This window comes from Ipomoea nil, unplaced genomic scaffold (assembly GCF_001879475.1).
Source record: "Ipomoea nil cultivar Tokyo-kokei standard unplaced genomic scaffold, Asagao_1.1 scaffold3415, whole genome shotgun sequence".
In the NCBI taxonomy this organism is placed as follows: domain Eukaryota; kingdom Viridiplantae; phylum Streptophyta; class Magnoliopsida; order Solanales; family Convolvulaceae; genus Ipomoea; species Ipomoea nil.
In genome coordinates, this window is record NW_017619843.1 from 378,812 (window position 1) to 396,540 (window position 17,729).

At 36.5% G+C, this 17,729-nt stretch overlaps 1 protein-coding gene and 1 long non-coding RNA gene across 2 annotated transcripts; one reads left to right on the forward strand and one right to left on the reverse strand.

Moving 5' to 3' along the window:
- Positions 1–4,691: 4,691 nt before the first annotated feature.
- On the forward strand, positions 4,692–6,907 carry LOC109171335 (subtilisin-like protease SBT3.12). The gene is made up of 3 exons (XM_019320416.1): positions 4,692–4,964; positions 5,067–5,164; positions 6,566–6,907. Exons 1-3 carry the CDS (start codon positions 4,768–4,770, stop codon positions 6,637–6,639), a joined length of 369 nt encoding a protein of 122 aa, XP_019175961.1. The 5' UTR covers positions 4,692–4,767; the 3' UTR covers positions 6,640–6,907.
- Positions 6,908–10,263: 3,356 nt separating this feature from the next.
- Positions 10,264–12,544, reverse strand: LOC109171318. The gene is made up of 7 exons (XR_002052565.1): positions 12,278–12,544; positions 11,836–11,933; positions 11,720–11,746; positions 11,505–11,576; positions 11,137–11,189; positions 10,730–10,838; positions 10,264–10,578 (listed from the first exon to the last, which is right to left on the reverse strand). It is a non-coding gene; the product is annotated as an uncharacterized LOC109171318 (long non-coding RNA).
- Positions 12,545–17,729: the final 5,185 nt, after the last annotated feature.

The window sequence follows — 17,729 nt, forward strand, 5'->3', positions numbered from 1 at the left end:
ACCACCATCCTGGGAGACCGTCTCAATGCCAAGAAAAAAAGACGGAGCACCCATGTCACGAATCTTAAACTCCGAGGCTAAGTCAGTAAGAAGCCGAGTAACACACGAAGCATCAGACCCCATAACAAGGATATCATTTACATAGACAAGCAAATATAAACAGACAGAGGCACGAGTATAGATGAATAAAGAAACATCAGTCTTGGAGGGTGAAAAACCAACCGACACCAAGAAAGCATGCAACCTATTGAACCACGCTCGAGGAGCCTTCTTAAGACCATAGAGTGACCTCTGTAACAAACACACATCATCCGGCCGTGACTGGTCTTCATAACCGGGCGACTGTCTCATGTAAACTGTCTCTGCAAGATTACCATTGAGGAAGGCGTTGTGAACATCCAACTGCCGAATGACCCAACCGCGAGAAACGGCTAAAGAGAGAAGAAGCCGCACGGTGGTGGGTTTGACAACAGGACTGAAAGTCTCAAAAAAGTCCTGCCCAACGACTTGATTGAAACCCTTTGCGACCAATCAAGCCTTGTGCCGCTCAATCGTGCCATCGGCCTTGCGCTTCGTTCTGAACACCCATTTGCACCCCACAACATTCATGCCAGGTGTGCGACTAACCAGACGCCAAGTGTGGTTCTGGAGCAAGGCATTAAACTCAAGATCCATGGCCTCACGCCACTCCGGATACCGAACTGCCTGAGAATAACAAGTCGGTTCAGGAACAGTCATAAGAGCCACATGCTGCGTTGGTCCTTGAGAACGGGTTGCCATGACATGAGACCGAGGCTGAACAGGCTTCGCCGTACGGCGGCCTCGCTTGGGCGCAGTAGGAGCACCCGAGACCGCCCCTTCCGAAGCCGTGGCAGTCACGGTGTGAGAATCTGAACCAGCTGCGGCAGCCCCGGAATCCGCGTCCAACTCCGGATGAGGATCAGGTCCAGTGGGACAAACATCGGAGCCAACACCAACCCGAACGGCACCAACACCCCACGGCTCAACCGGGCGAGAGCTAGAGACCTGAGAAGGCATAGAAGAAGCAAACGGATATATGGTCTCATCAAAACGTACATGACGACAAATGAATACCTTGTTAGTAGCAGGATCTAAACAACGATAACCACGAAACGAAGACGGATAACCAAGAAACACACACGGGGATGACCGATACTGCAACTTGTTACGATTGTACGGGCGCAACAGAGGATAACAGAGACAACCAAACACACGCAAGAAGGAATAAGAAAGATTAGAATGATGCAAACGATAATGAGGACTGACATTGTCTAGAACTCGAATAGGCATTTTATTGATGAGATAAACTGCAGTCTCAAAGGCATAATCCCAATATCGCTGTGGAACCGAATCCTGAGCCAAGAGAGCCAGACCCGTTTCCACAACGTGACGATGCTGACGCTCAACTCTACCATTCTGCTCATGGGTATAGGCACAAGATTGCCTATGATTGATACCCAAAGAGACAAAAGTACGGTGCAATCGTTTATACTCTCCCCCTAAATCAGATTGTATAGAGACAATCTTACGACCATATGAACGCTCAACTAGTGACCGAAACTGCTCGAAGATAGCATACACATCAGTTTTCAATCGCATAGGATAAAACCATACATAGCGTGTGTAGTCATCAACAAACAAAACAAAATAACGAAAACCATTGATAGAAAGAGAAGGCGCTGGGCCCCAAATATCAGTATAAATAAGCTCTAAAACATGCGACGTAGTAGTATTGACACGAGGCAAGGGAAACCGAGATGATTTCCCAAGCATACAAGCACGACACGACACCGAACTATTACTAAAACTAGAATCAATGGAACACGAATTCAAAATCTGCCGCAAGACACGAGGATGAGGGTGACCCAACCGACCATGCCAAACGTCAGAGGAGACACGCGAAGCCACTAACGCAGCGGGACTGGAACGAGAAACAGGCCAAGAATAGAGACCCCCCGAAGCCTGCCCTCTATACAGAACTTCCCTGGTTGAACGATCCTTCACAAAGAAACAATCAGGGTGAAATTCAAAGAAGACATTATTATAACGGGCAAACCGTTGCACAGATAATAAAGACGCACAAAGCCCAGGAACAAAAAGAACATCAGACAACCGAAATAGTGTTTTAGAAGAGGCTACCGAAGACGAACCAGTACCAACAATAGGTAAACACTTACCATCACCAACACGAAGATGATCCGGACCGTTATAAGAGACCGTCGAGGACATCAAAGACGGATCTGGGGTGGCATGGTTCGACGCACCAGTGTCGGGAAACCATTGCTGAGTGCTAACCGAAGCCGCATCGTCCACAAGATACGTAACATGCGCTCTCGGCCCCGGAGCTCCATCGTACCGGCGAAAGCACGAAGCGGCCGAATGGCCCTCGCCGGAGCAGATATGGCACTGGACAGCCCTGGCACCGCCACGCCCTTTGCCGCGACCACGGCCGCGGTTGCCGCCTCCACGCTACTGCCCGCCCGAACGGCCTCCACCTCGCTGAGCCGCCATGGCGACCGGAGCAGCAGCAACATCACCAGCATCATCGACACATATAAAAGCCTGCGAAACAAGAAAATCGGATAGCTCGGGCAGAGAACCAGAGCACCCCTTGTGAGCGACGCCACCAAAGGACGATATTCGGACCGCAAGCCTCGGAATATATACATATTCTGATCCTCTAGCGTCACCGGACGGCCGGCAAGCGCTAAATCCTCGATAAGCACCTGCGCACGGCCAAGATAGTCCGGGATCGAAGCATCCCCCTGCCGCAATCCTTGCAACTCGCCCACCAACCGGAGGGCACGAGCCCGTGTAGTCGAACCAAGAACCTGTTCGATTGCCAACCACAAATGCCGAGAAGTGGACTTACCGATTGCGATGTGCATCATCTCGTCGGACAAGGATGAGATTAATAAGGAGAGCACGACCTTATCTTGACGGAGCCATGCACTCCGAGCAGCGGAAGACGAAGCCGACGAAGGCACGGCTCCCTCGGCAGGCGGCACGGCAAGCGCGGTGATCGGCGGACATACCGAAGTACCATCGACAAAACCCAACAACCCTTGGCCATCCAGGAACGGAAGAAGCTGAGTACGCCAAAACAAAAAATTGCGGGATGTCAACTTGATGGAGACGAAGTGATGCGCCGAGAGAAAGACACCCCCGACTGCAACGGTGCAACAAGCGCGGCCTCGGAAACGGTCCGTTCAGAACTACCAACAGAGCCGTCATCAGATTCGAGGTGCGCCATTAGAGAGAGGAGAGAGAAACCTGCTGATACCAGATGAGGATACGATATATCTGAATGAATAATAATGAGTCTGTACAAGAGTATATATAGTAGTGAATAGTAAACCTATTACAAGACGAATACTAATAATAATAGGTAACGAATACTAATGATGATAGAGTCCTAATACAGTTGACGAAAGGACCATTGGTGGAACCATTTTGATAGTCAAAAGTTTAATTTGTCCAAATTAAATGAAGAGAACTAAATTTGAAAAATCACTATAATCAGACGACCTTTGCTGAAATTAACTCTTTTAATTTGTCAACTTGACCAATTTTTTTTTTATTTTTTTTTAAAATTGAACTTATCATGCGTTTTTAAAATTTTTATTGATTATGAAATGAAACTATATGAACATGTTTCTGATTTTTATTTTTTATTTTTTTACGATTACTAATTTTATTAGATTGTAAACACAAAGAGTTAATACTACCTCGACTGAAGTTCGACTACCTCGACTGAAGTTCGATCTCATGACCTCCTATATGGGAGAGTCACTACATGCTATCTGAGCACAACGTGCTTGGCATGTTTATCTAAGATTTAGTATAGGTTACGTTGACAAACCTAATGAAACAAGGTAAATCAACATTTTGATCTCTCAATTATTTTTCAACTGTCAATGCAGTCTCTAGTTTTCAATTTCAACCAATTTAATCATCAAATTGTTTAAAATTTCGTCAATTAAACCCTTTTAGGGACCAAATTGACGAAATTTAAAAATATAGAAATCACCATTTGGTCCCTGAAAGGGTTTTGTTGACAAAATTTTAAATAATTTAAGTATCAAATTGATTGGAATTGAAAATTAGAGATTATATTAACAATTGGAAAACAATTGAGTAACGAAAATGGTGATTAGCTCAAAACTAAAGAAGAAGTAATGTTGATGCAGGGCCGCGGGGAAATTATTGTGTAGACCACGATCTAAAATATCGTCGTGAATATTATGAGTAAAAAAATAATGTACATTATGTGTTAAAATAATGTACATTATATTCTAAAATAATATACATTACATGTTAAAATAATGTATATTATGTGTTAAAATAATGTACATTACGTGTTAGAATAATAAAACATTGGATAATATAATGTACATTATGTTTTAAAATAATGTACATTATGTTTTAAAATAATGTACATTATAATTTAATTAATATACATTATGAGTTATAAAAATATATATTGTAATTAGGTGTGCAAAAATATAAAATTAAACAAAACGACGTCGTTTTTTAATCGTGGTCCGCACAATTGTGTGGACCACGTTGCACGCAATAACTATTGTGTTTACGTGTGTAACGCGTAGCGTCGACTACGAGTAATTGCAGCCCGTTGTTGGGAATAAAGACAAAATGAGCAGACGGATAAGTATATGGACCCTTCGCCCTTAAGAATTTTACACAAATATCTTCGGTTCTAAATTCTATAAATACGATCATAGCGAAATGCCGAAAACCCAAAATCTTCTCACCCTTGTACCTTCGATTCTGCTACTGTCCTTCTTGTTCGTCGCTGCGATGGCCGATTCCCAACCCCAATCAACGTCCGACGCGAAGGTCTACATCGTTTACACCCACAAACCCGACGAGGGCGTAGAACACGAGGATTTTCATCTCAAAACCCTCGCTTCTGTCGTTGGCAGGTACCCTTTTACCTTTCTTTTCTCTTCTCTTTTCTATTTTGTACATATGGAAGGAACGTTTTGGTTTATGGACTAATTTCGTGTATGATTGTGTTGGAAAAGTGAGGATGCCGCGAAGGAGGCGATACTGTACACCTACAAGCACGCTGCGAGTGGATTCTCTGCCAAGTTGACTCCTGCGCAGGTCGATGAGCTTTCCAGTAAGTTCCTTTCTATTTTCTACTTTCGTTTCCTGGTGTTGCTGGCTGTTTTCTGTGTGAATATGGGATCATATTAGATGGGATGAATTGATTATTGCTGCCTGCTTATTTGGATGTAGAAAGTGGACTTGTGATTGGGTCAATTTGCAAATTTACTTTCCTAGTTAGTAAAGGGCCAAGGTCATCAATTGGTGGCTAGGATATTGTTGGGCTGGTTGCTAGGATATTGTTGGGAGGAGGCCAAGTTCATCAATCGGGGGCTAGGGGATTGTTGGGCGGGGCTGGTGAAGGGCTAATTTCATCAATTGGGGGCTAGGGGATTGGTAGCCGGTGAAGGGCCAAGTCCAGCACCCTGCGCGGTTTATAAGAAAATAAAGTTGCCTTTGCTACTAGTTATAACTTTTGGCGTAGTAATAAACACTTGATCTTGATATTAGAGCTAGGTCATGGGTGTAGTTAAAACTGGCAGGTGCTGGGAGGGGAATTGTTGGGCAGAGGCACCTGCCTCTCTGAAATGTGAGAAAATGTCATTTCTTGATATGAATTATGAATAATTTGCTGTGATTGTGATACGGCTATGATACCCTCTGCCATTAGGGTGATTGTATAATTCCTAAGTCCAATGCTATGGGGCAGATTAAAGGTAGCTTGGCTTCCCCAGATATTATAGAAGTCTGCTATGGGAATTTATGAAATTAAATGTATACAGTAGAAAGGTCTTTTATCTGTGACATTACTCGTACTTTCTTCATCACACTTTGATTACCAGTGATCACATATGTGTGTCTGACTGTCTGTGGAAGTCAAGATGGTGGAATGAAAAAGTACATATTGGGGAAATCTTTAGGAACTGCCATCTAATTAGGGCACCCAGTATGATATTTCAAAAGAAATTCGTGAAGTATTGAAAGATCTATTGCTTCTGCAGAGTTCATTTCTTTAATAAGAACTGTAATGGATCATTGTCCCCTTGCTTCTGCAGAGTTCATTTCTTTAATAAGAACTGTAATGGATCATTGTCCCCTCAAAATGTTGATCGTGAATTCATGGGTAGGGGTGTTATTACCGATAGTATTTTTGTTGGCAACATTGGTTGTGATATGTCCACTGTCCTTGACTCCTAGATGAGTCAAACTGCACTAAAAGATTGAATATAATTAATTAACTAATCTAACCCGCCTTATAAATGCATATATTCTTTCTTATTTTATCAATGTGGGACTTTTAACATCCACAATGCATATGGCTTCTTGTGCTCAGTCTAAGACGGAAAGAAACATCATTGGGACTTCCATTTATACCAATATATGGGTTGTTTTTCTGGTTTTTGTGTCCTGTTAGCGTTCTTTAGCACATTTCAGTTCAGAAGGCTGAACGATAACCGATTTTTTGCTTTTGCAGAAAAGCCTGGTGTGCTGCAAGTTGTCCGAAGTCAAACAGTGCAGTTACATTCATCACACACTGGACTTGCATGAGACAAGAATCACAACCCATATATCGTACTAAGGATATCTGCTGCTTATGTTTGTATAGACTCCTGGCCCATCGTTTCTCTTCAATGTATGAAATGTTATAAGATAATGTCATCGCTTTTCGTTTGTACTATGTAATGACTAGAACATCAATTGTCTTACGCATGTACGGAGTATAAAATAAGAAGGGAATGGATGGGACTATCCATTAGGAGAGTGTTAATGAATTTTATATATAGAGTTTTATCAATGTTATTTTATCTTCCCAAAAGGTTAAATCCTAACTTCATGGGTCCTTCACATCTTGACCCGATAGTGTAGTTGGGATAATGTAATTCATGGTAAATCAGTAACTAAACAGGAAAGGCCAAATGTTAATGTGTACAAAGATTTTGTCCACTTTATGTTGATGTGTAGGGATGACAATTTGTCCCACTCCTGAAAGGGTTCCCCGTTCTCTGCCCCAACGAGGACAGGATTGGAAAAAGGTTTCAGAGAATAGTGACGGAGATGGAAAACGTATGTAATTCTTTGTTGGGACGGGACGGGGATACCTTGCCCTGTTCCTTGAATAATTATTATAATAAAAAATAAATAAAATAATAATAATAATAATAATAATAATAATAATAATAATATTTTTTTAAAAATTAAGACTTAGGTTTTTAGTTTTTAAAATTAAAAATTACACTAATTTAAAATTTTGACTCAGAGTTGATCGAGATTAGGAAGTCCCTGTCTTCGCCTAATATTCTCCGCGGGGACGGGAAAAGGACTAATTTTAATTCTTTGCCGGGGAGTGCGATGGGGACAGGGACGGGGTTTTGGGGATGGGGAGTATACTCCACGCCACAGTCCCGTCTCGTTGATATCCCTACTAATAACTAATGTGTATAGTGCATAAGGAAATATGTTCATTTTGAACATAATTCTTGTACTGTTGCTGTTGTATTTTGAATTTTAGTCTCTTTTCAAATATTGTCTACTAAATCAGTGAGTTATGCTCGTTATAAAGATGGCGATGTGGATTAGGCTTACATGGTAGACTGGTAGTGTTGGGTTACCCTCTCTCTATTTAATGTGTGGTGTTTTGTTTTTATTTTTAATTTGTAGCTTAGAAATATTGATTTAATTTTTTTTTAATTTTTTTTTTGCATATAAGGTAAAATTTATCATGCAATTTTTTTTTTTATAGAGATTTGTCACTTGTACAAGAATTTTATGTATTAGTTTAAATTTATTTATTGTAACATGTAAATTTTGTAATATTACATTTGTAATTTGTATTAACTTTATAAATAATAAATGTATAAATAATATATATACTTTTAACAATTATACAACTATGTAACATAATTAAAATTTAAAAATGGTAAGTTATAGATAATTTATTAAAATTCTATTAATTTAAATATTATTAGATTAGATATTAAAGTTAGTTGGGTGGAGTGCACGAGGCCAGGAGTCACATTAGAGTGTGAAACTCTGGCTGTAAGGCTAATATGACTTATTTACAGGTGCGGGTAATGCTAACTCTGGAACTACCTCTGTATCGTTTATACCATGCTCAACAAATAAATCAACTTAACCCCATAGACATGCAAAATGAATAAAGTCAAGTGTACTTCTGTCGTTATTGAGTATATGTAGATTCTCCATACGCTCATGAGGTAATTATACGACAGAGATTGAATTTTACCATACCTGTTCTCTTTAATATAATTCAGCAAATGAGGATACGATAAATAATCTGGGTCCATTATAACCTCTTCAACCTCACCATTTACATAGTTCATAACAGGGTGTTGGACAAAACTACCACCATGATGAATTCGTATACGTATAGTGGAATGCATTCTAAAAAAAGAAAACAAACAAACAAACATTTCAATTTAAAATCAATAATCCTAAGTACATCAGAAAGAAAAATATATTATAGATTTAAGCAATACAGACACCTATATGAATTTAAGCAATACAAATTCCAGATTTTAAAACCAATAATCCTAAGTACATCAGAAAGAAAAATCAATTCAAAATGCTTCTATTACAATACAATGTTAGTACTCTATAAAGTTAACATACACTTAAACAAACACCATGTGTAGGGGGGGCCACAACAAATCAAAAAAATCTGCTGCCAAACATTAAAGAAAAATATAGGACTACAACCACCCAAGTTTGTCTCAATTATTAACTGCATTTTAAGGGACCCATATCACAAAGCAATTCAAATTCACACAAGTCAAAAGAAAAAAAAAAAAAAAAACCACTGCCAAAACTATTTAATATACAAATACCCATATATATATGCCTGCAAAGTGCAAATATACAAAACCCATATTTTTGCCTTCAAATATACAAAGGATAGGTTTATTACCTCTCATCAGACTCGTCCGACTGCTCGCTGTCCGTAGATGAAGAAAAACCGACTGCTACAACCTCGTCTTCAAGCTCCAACTATTACAGACTCGTCCGATTGCTCGTTTACTGCCAATAGCTTCGTCTTCAAGCTCCAATCAACAATAATAGGCTTTGTTAAGCTGTTAGCCTGCGATATTCCTTCGTAAATTTCAATTCTAGGTGAATGAAGTTGGAGACTGAAGAGAGAATTGATTTTGATAGGGTCTTAGGGTTCTGGAGTTCCGTTTCTTCTTTCCCAATTTGAATATCAATTTTAATTTACCCATTTTCCCGTTACTATTCTTATTTCGTATTTCTATTTTTAATATTTTGTTTTTTTTTTCCCATTTTGTTTCTTTATTTTTCTATTTTTTTTTATTTTATTTTATTTTTTTTTGCTGAGTGGCAAGCCAAATGTGTAAAGATTGTGCCTAGTCAGCATCTACAGAGCATTTTACCGGGGATTGCAGGTAGTTACTCGGTCAGTGGGTCTTCTTGCATCAAGTTTAAGAGTTCGTGTATCTAATTGCAACTTTAGAAAGTTGGAGAGCCTTGAAGTGGATTAAAGATCGCCATGTGGACAATCTCCAAGTTGAAAGTGACTGCCAACTTGCTGTAAATGGCATTCTCCACTCTCATTATTCTATTTCATATTTTGATCTCATACTTGATGATATTAGATTCATAGCTTCTAGTTTCACTAACTTAAGCTTTTTGTTTGCTAAAAGGTCTGCGAACAAGGTTGCCCATTGCTTAGCTCGGGAAGCACTACTGGAAATCTCGCGTTTTCCGTCCAACGAATGTTGGACGGAAAACGCGATATATTGGTCGGAAACGTGGTTTCCGTCCAACATACCGACCAAAAGGAACGTTCGGAAAAACCTTTGTCGCAAATTCCGTCCAATTATGATTTTTGGTCGGAAATAGCGTCCAACGAACAAAAATTGGACGGAAATTCCGGAGAATAACCCACCATTCTTAAAACGTGGGAATTTCCGTCCAACTACGTGCATTGGTCAGAAATTCCGTCCAACTACGTGTGTTGGTCGAAAATTCCGACGCAACGTTGGACGGAAAACTCGCATATTATATTTTGTTATTTTCCTTCCAACTGTTGGTAGGAAAATCCTAAATCATATGAAATTTTTTTATTATTTTTATATTACCATAAATTTATTTATACATGTTGTTAATAAATTATATGTCTTGAACAAATTAATGGACACACTAAATTTCAAATTGAAAATATATTTAAACATCAAAATTATGTACAACAAAATTTATGGTCATGTCTATAGTACTTCCAACAACGAACTATTACCATAAGCCAAAAAAAATCAAAAATATATACTACTTAATTATCCTCACTACACCCAAATAAGCCTTCAAATTCAGCACTGCTTCAATGGCTTTGATCAATGCAGCATCCACAGCTTTCTATTTCAATGACTTTGATCAGTGCATGGTGACTCAAGAACTGCATAGAGAAACCACATCGTTCATTGTTTCCACATTTTCTGTTCATGTCCCGACAACAAGCTGAGAACAAACAAACAAGGTAAAAGTTACTAATAAAGCTAGCTATTGAGAATACTTCAGTCCTACTGTCAGGTAAAAGCAAAAACATAAGAAAATTGGGAACATTAAAAAATAATGAAGTTTCAGGAGGAGAACACAGTAAAAAATATACCTGAATTTTGCACCATTCTTTGTGGTGGAAGGTAGCCTTGTCAGTCTTTTAGAAGAAACAGATTCTTTAATGTTGAGATTCAAGTGGTGCATCTCATTATCAGAAATGCCTGCAATAATTCATTTTCTCTTATATATGTGTAAGAAGATAGAGAGAAACCATTGCAGCTATGAAAACATAGCAGTTGATTTGAATGTCTGTTTTACCATTGCCATAACAAGTTATAGCTATTCACTTTAGATAAAGAGTCACTGGCATTATTGGCAAAAGAGCAATAGATCAGTTTATAAATTACTTTCAAACTACAAAAAGTGCAGGAACATACGATTGATGAGAATAGCAATGTTAAGGTAATTTTGATGCAAATAAAATTGATAAGAAAAGGATTAATAAAAAGAAACCCTCACCTTATCCCCTGGCCTTAGGAAAGCAAACAAAGCACAAGTGATAGCATGAGTACCTGAGAAGATAGGGCAATCACATTTATAATTAAAGATCACAGTAGTTGTCAAGCTTGATATATGTTGGTCTAATATATATAATCAAATCACTACTTTCATATCATTAATTTACTATCCTTTCACGTTGTAACATGATCCTCTTTCACAATTAGCAATGAATCAAAGATATTATAAAATGTCCAACTATCATATTTAGCAGAAACAGTATAATAGAATAAACAACAACTAACTTCATTTTAGATCATTCATTAGTATGCTTGTAGTATTGCCTTGCGGCAATTTCCGTTATAAACAATTTTCAATCTATAAATTACCTGTAAAGTAAAGACTGTGATAATTATAGACAAAGTAAGAGTGCTCTCCATGGTGTTGAAAGCAACATCCATCTTTATTCCAATGATCCATGCCACAATTACAGTTAAGGGAATCAGCAGATTGAACATTAGACGCAAAATTAATTTTTATTTATAAATTAAAACATTCTCTAATTCATGTTCATATTTTTTGTTTAAAATAAGATGAAACTCACAGAAATCCCCCAAGACCCTGATGCAGCCTGTCCAAAATACAAACAAAAGAATTCAGAAAATATCTAAATCCACAAACAAAAGATTTGATTACTTCATTTCGTTCAACTTCCAATACCTCATCACTGGCTTGTTCATTCACCTACATAGCAATTGCTCTTTAAGCTTCACCAACATCTTATCAAGAAGTTGCAACTTGCCAGAAGATTCAAATAGCTGCTTGTTATACAAATACAAGTGACAGAAAGATAAATTAAGTTGAATAGAAAAAAACATGGCAATCTTAAGGTTAATCATTGGTGTATTAACCTGTACGTCCAAACTTTAAGTGCCACAATATAAATTTATAATACATGGAGATGCAGAGACAAACTAATCAGCCAACCACAGGATTAATGAGCTCAAACATTGCAATAATGAGTACAATACATTACAACAACTTATTATAATTCATATGATATATATTTAGGAATTTAGGGCTTAATAAAATTAGGATTTAGGGATAAATGGAATTAAGAATTCAGGGATTAGGGTTAAGGATTTAGAGAAATAGAACTAACCTATATTAGAGACGGCGGCGACGTACGAAGTAGCTGCGGCGGTTAAGACCGATAAAAAAATTCATCGACGAAACAACCGGCGTGCACTTCTGCTGGCGGGAAGATGTTGCAGCGATCGATTTGAGGTGCGGCATGAGGAGCTGAGTGGGAACGGTGCGGCAACGGCGATGAGCGACGGGCGAGGGCAACGACGAAAGGCGAAGAGCGACGGCGGTTAGTGACGATGGAGAAGGTGGAGGGATTTTGAATTTTGATGGAGAGGGTTGCTCTGTTTGCTGCTGTGGAAAAGTAGAGGAGATGCCAAATATTTTAACTTCCCGCTCCTTAGGTTATTTTTTGTATCGAAATATTTTAATTTTAATTTTCAGTCCAACATTTTGTTGGACAGAAATTAAAATACCTAACATTTTCACACTTTACCTGTTAGTCCATTCAAATTTACCGACCTATATTATAGGTTGGATAGAATTTACTTCCAACAATCGATGTTGGACGGAATTTCAGTCCAACATTATTGCGTTGGACGGAAGTTCTGATCAATTTTTCGTCCAATCATCTTTAACGATGGAAAGTTGAGATTTTTATTAAATTACCGACCAACATTATATTGGACGGAAATGTTGGTCGGAAATGGCGAGAATTCCAGCAGTGAAGCCTTGTCGATGTCTGATTGTATGGATTGTTCTTCTGTTCCGTTTCCTTTCATTGCTCACGTTTTGAGCTTGGATCTTATTTAATGTTATATCGCTCTTGTTTTTCAAAAAAAAAAAAAAAGAAAGTTGAAGAGCCTAATTGACTCCTTATGAAAAATTTAAGCGCCTATTTGACCCATTTCTCTTAAAAATATATATATATTGTTCTCTTTGTTTGAACATATTTGGTACTCTATCTGTGGCTTCTTTTCCCAATGATATAGTTTTACAAGTATACAATAAAATAAATATACCATAAATTAATAAAAGATATGTCATTTTGACCCTGAACAGTACATAAATTAGATTTGGCTATTGATGATCAAGAAAGTGCAGTGCTCTTTGGTTTGTCAACTCTGTAACTCTTTCCATCACCTTAAATTATCTTTTGTAAAGCGAATCGGGTTGCTTAACCTTTAGTTAGGCATGTAGTTTCTATGTCTGATTATAGAGACTGGTTTTTCATTCCCCCTTTGTTGTTCTCAGATGTTCTTCGTTCACATATGAATTAATGAATTGTCTTTATTTCAATATAGGTAAAACATGTCGATAAATTTGAGCTGTTGATATGTCCAGATCAATGGCTCAAAAAAAAATTACCCTTCTAATATACTGTCTTTGCGTTATGTTCAAATCCATAAGGCTCAATAATGTGCACTAGAAGACACAATAATGTACACTAAAAGACATAAAATTATGCACAGAAGGCCCAAAACGTTCATTAATCTTCACGGGATTATTAAACCTGTTTCCTTCTCTCTTTCATCAATCGTTATGCTGTGCAACCATGTGCACCATGCATGGTGCACACGGTTTCAAAACGACGCCGTTTCATTTAAAAAAAAATCCCGTTCGAATTGTCGTTAACGGCGTTAGGCGGTTTCCTTTTGTATTTAAACAGTAGGATATATCCATAATTTCATAACTATATATCCAGAATTACATAACTATATATCCAGAATTACATAACTATATATTCATAATTTGGCAACAGCACATTCAGAAATAATAACTACACATTCATAATTTCATATCCATATATTCATAATTTCACAACTAGACATTCATAATTACAAAACTCCATATTCAGAATTCTTAAAGTGCTTGTTCACAGAGAACTATATCCATAATTGCATAACTACACATCCATAACTTCATAACTATATATCCATAACTTCATAACTGTATATCCACAACTTCATAACTATATATATATATATATATATATATATATATATATATATATATATATATATATATATATATATATATTCATAATTACACGTCGATTGTAGTTTTTGTAAAAAAAAATAAAAATTATTTGATTAGTGGAGTTAAACGGTGCCAAATGGCACCGTTACTCCATTATAGTAAAACGGTGTTGTTTTGCAACCGTGTGCACCATGCATGGTGCACACGGTTGCACAGCATAATTTGTGCTCTTTCATGGGACTTAGCAACGGGGCTATTGAACCTGTTAAACCAACTTGTTAACAATATGCACTGGAAGATACAAAAATTCGCACTACAAGCCACAATAATGTGCACTCGAATGCAAAAGTATTGCACCCAAAGACAAAAACATGCACTTAGCAAGGGTCTATTGAACCAGCCTGTTAAAAATGTGTACTGTAATGCACAACAATATGCACTCGAAGGCAAAAACCAATGCACCCAAAGACAAAAAATATGCACTTACGTACAAAAATTATCAAATTCTCACCGCATTTTTTTAAAAAATTTTCTTTCATTCTGGACAATTGATGATCTAGATTAATCAATGGCTGAGATTTAACCATATTTTTTTTTACCTGGGGACTCCTTCGCATCTGATACGTTAAAAACGGATAAAAATCTTTTTCTAATTTTGGCCTCATGACTATTGGATCATTTCTACATTTGGTTCCCGACTATTAATTATTTCACATTTGGTCCCACAATTTTTTAATCATTTCTACATTTGGTCCTGACTATTAATTTTTCCAAATTTTGTCCCACGACTTTTAAAACCTTGTCACATTTGATCATCCAGCCTATTTTTCGGTCATCGGTAACCAAATTTGTTTCTATGTTAATGAGTGCATAATAGTTAAGTGACTTATCTTGAAGGACAAAATTTTCATTTTCTATTATATTTTCAACAAAAAATTTTGGTCACTGGTAACCAGAAATTAGGCCGAAAGACCAAATGTGCAAGATTTAAAAGTCATGGGTCAAATGTGAACAAGTTAATAGTCAGGGACAAAATGTGAAAATGATCGATCCAATAGTCGTTGGATCAAAAATGAAAAAATAGTTAATTCTCAAAATGGTACTCCGACTATGGCCTTTTCTCAAATTGGTTCCTTGACTTTTAATTGCACCCAAAGTGGTCCTCCGACTATTGAATTATAAGTCAAAATAGTCCTCCGTTAGTTTTGGTGTTAAGTAGGTGTTAAAATGAGGGGTAAAACTGGTAATTTAGGGCTTTCACTATAGTCAAAAGGACTACTTTGAATGCAATTAAAAGTCAAAGGACCAATTTGAGAAAAAAGACCATAGTCGGAGGACCATTTTATGAATTTCTCTTTATAGTTCAAACATGATCTGTACTCATTTTGATTAAAAGGGGTTGATCTTGTACTTATTTTGATTTTCTAAATAAATAATATTTTTACTTTAATTGTTAACTAGAAAATTATTTTTTTTAAAAAAATAACTTAGAATAATAATTTTGATTATTAGCCTAGTACTTTTATGTAGTTGTACAAGCTAACATTAACATTAGATTAACTATTTATTATTCAGGAATGCTTGACATTATGTATTTGGATTTTGATTTTCTATGATCATAAATAGACATACATATAATGACAAAACTATTGTGAAAAATTACAACCAAATGGACAACAGACATAAACCATTGCTTATTAAAAAAAAAAAGGAAAAAAAAAGACAACAGTTAAATACAAACAGATAAGAAAGATAATAAAAAAAATAATAATTGTCTATTACAAAAATACAATATTGATATATAGGGGCAGAACAAAAAAATGTTGGTTAGTAGAGGCGAAAAAAAAAAAACTTCAAAACGTGATAAAAGAATATTTATAATAAAATATTAAATGGTTGGAATAAATTGTATTTCATTGCTATTAATATTATATTTATAATACTTTTTAATTTAATTAGATCAACTCTAAGTATTTTATATTAATTTAAATACGATAATACACAATTGAAACTTTTAGATTATATTAACTAGATAGTTCATAAAAATGAAATTTTCTTTTAAAATATTAATTAGATAGTTCAAATTGGTCCTTTGACTTTTAATTGTACTCAAAGTAGTCATCTGACTATAGTAAAACACTGAATTATCAGTTTTATCCCTCATTTAAACATCTACTTAACACCAAAACTAACAAAGAACTATTTTGGTTTAAAATTCAATAGTCGGAGGACCACTTTGAGTGCAATTAAAAGTCAAGGAACCAATTTGAGAAAAGACCATAGTCGAAGGATCATTTTGAGAATTAACGTAACTCAATTAAAAAATTAATAGTCGGGGATCAAATGTGAAAATGATTCAATAGTCGTGGGACCAAAAATAAGAAAAATTCTATGCATAAATATTAATTACTTCACAATTATGAATATTACACTAATAAATAAATAAATAAATAAAATACACCAAATCACTACTTAATACTTAAATAGTAAAACCAAATAGTAGAAAGTTTCAAGTATATTGGAAGAAAATTTTTGTTGTATATGTAAAATGAAGAACACGGCTCGCTTTCTTTATTCAAACCTTCAAGGAGATATGTTAAAAGTGAAGCTTGGAATGTTTGAGAATGCGAGGAGATCCTCTCTCATCTTCTCAAGTCATTAGAGAAAAGATATTGACAGGGTGGAGAACAACGGCTAGAAAACAATTAGTTTTTAAAAATAAATAGTGATAATGGGTTGTGTATGTGTAGGAATGTGAAGATACCGTGAATAATCTGTTAATTTTTTAAGCATTATATCTTGAGATCCCACTAACATTATGTTGCTTTGTCATCTCTATGTGGTGGCTTATTGGTGGGTTCTAGAGATCCCACTAACGTCTTATTACTTTGTTCATATCTATAGTAGTGTATTGGCGATTCTAGATGGGTTCTTAAGATCCTACTAACATACTATTAGACTAAAAACTTAAACAACTTTGAAAGAGTTTTGAAGATAATTTTTACCTAAGGCTTTGACAATATTTTAGTTTCCAAAAATAATTTAGAAGAGCTTAAAAAAAAAAAGGATTTACACACACCAAAATCTTGTATTCTTCCCACAACGAACATTTTTACACACACCATCATTAAGAACGGGTTTAGCCCTTGCGTTTGATGGAAGCCAAAATTTATATTTCTACGTTGCATATATTTGTTGCAAAGAACCTTAACCAAAAGAGTGTATTTGTCTCTAAGAATCCTCTAGCTCATTTTGGTTAGGAATGCCTTATTCATTTCTTGCAGCTTACGAATCCCAAGACCTCCTTCGCTTCTAGATTTAGTGATAGTTTTCCAATTGATAAGATGTTGGTTGTTGCCCCATAAAAATTTTTTAATTCTCGTCTGAATGTCAGAACATATTCCCACATGGACGCTCGTTGATTGCATGACATAGAACGGAATGGTACTTTAAACGCTTTGGGCAAGAACACGTCTACCAACAAGGGATATGCGCTTGTTTCTCCACCCCTCAAGCCTGATTTCGATTCGGTCCAACACAAAAGATCC

Bases quoted from the DNA above. Each gene is read 5' to 3' on its own strand.
- LOC109171335 (XM_019320416.1), top strand. From the start codon at position 4,768: ATGCCGAAAACCCAAAATCTTCTCACCCTTGTACCTTCGATTCTGCTA. The intron at 4,965-5,066 runs GTACCCTTTTAC...GTGTTGGAAAAG, and splicing joins CTCGCTTCTGTCGTTGGCAG to TGAGGATGCCGCGAAGGAGG. The intron at 5,165-6,565 runs GTAAGTTCCTTT...TTGCTTTTGCAG, and splicing joins GCAGGTCGATGAGCTTTCCA to AAAAGCCTGGTGTGCTGCAA.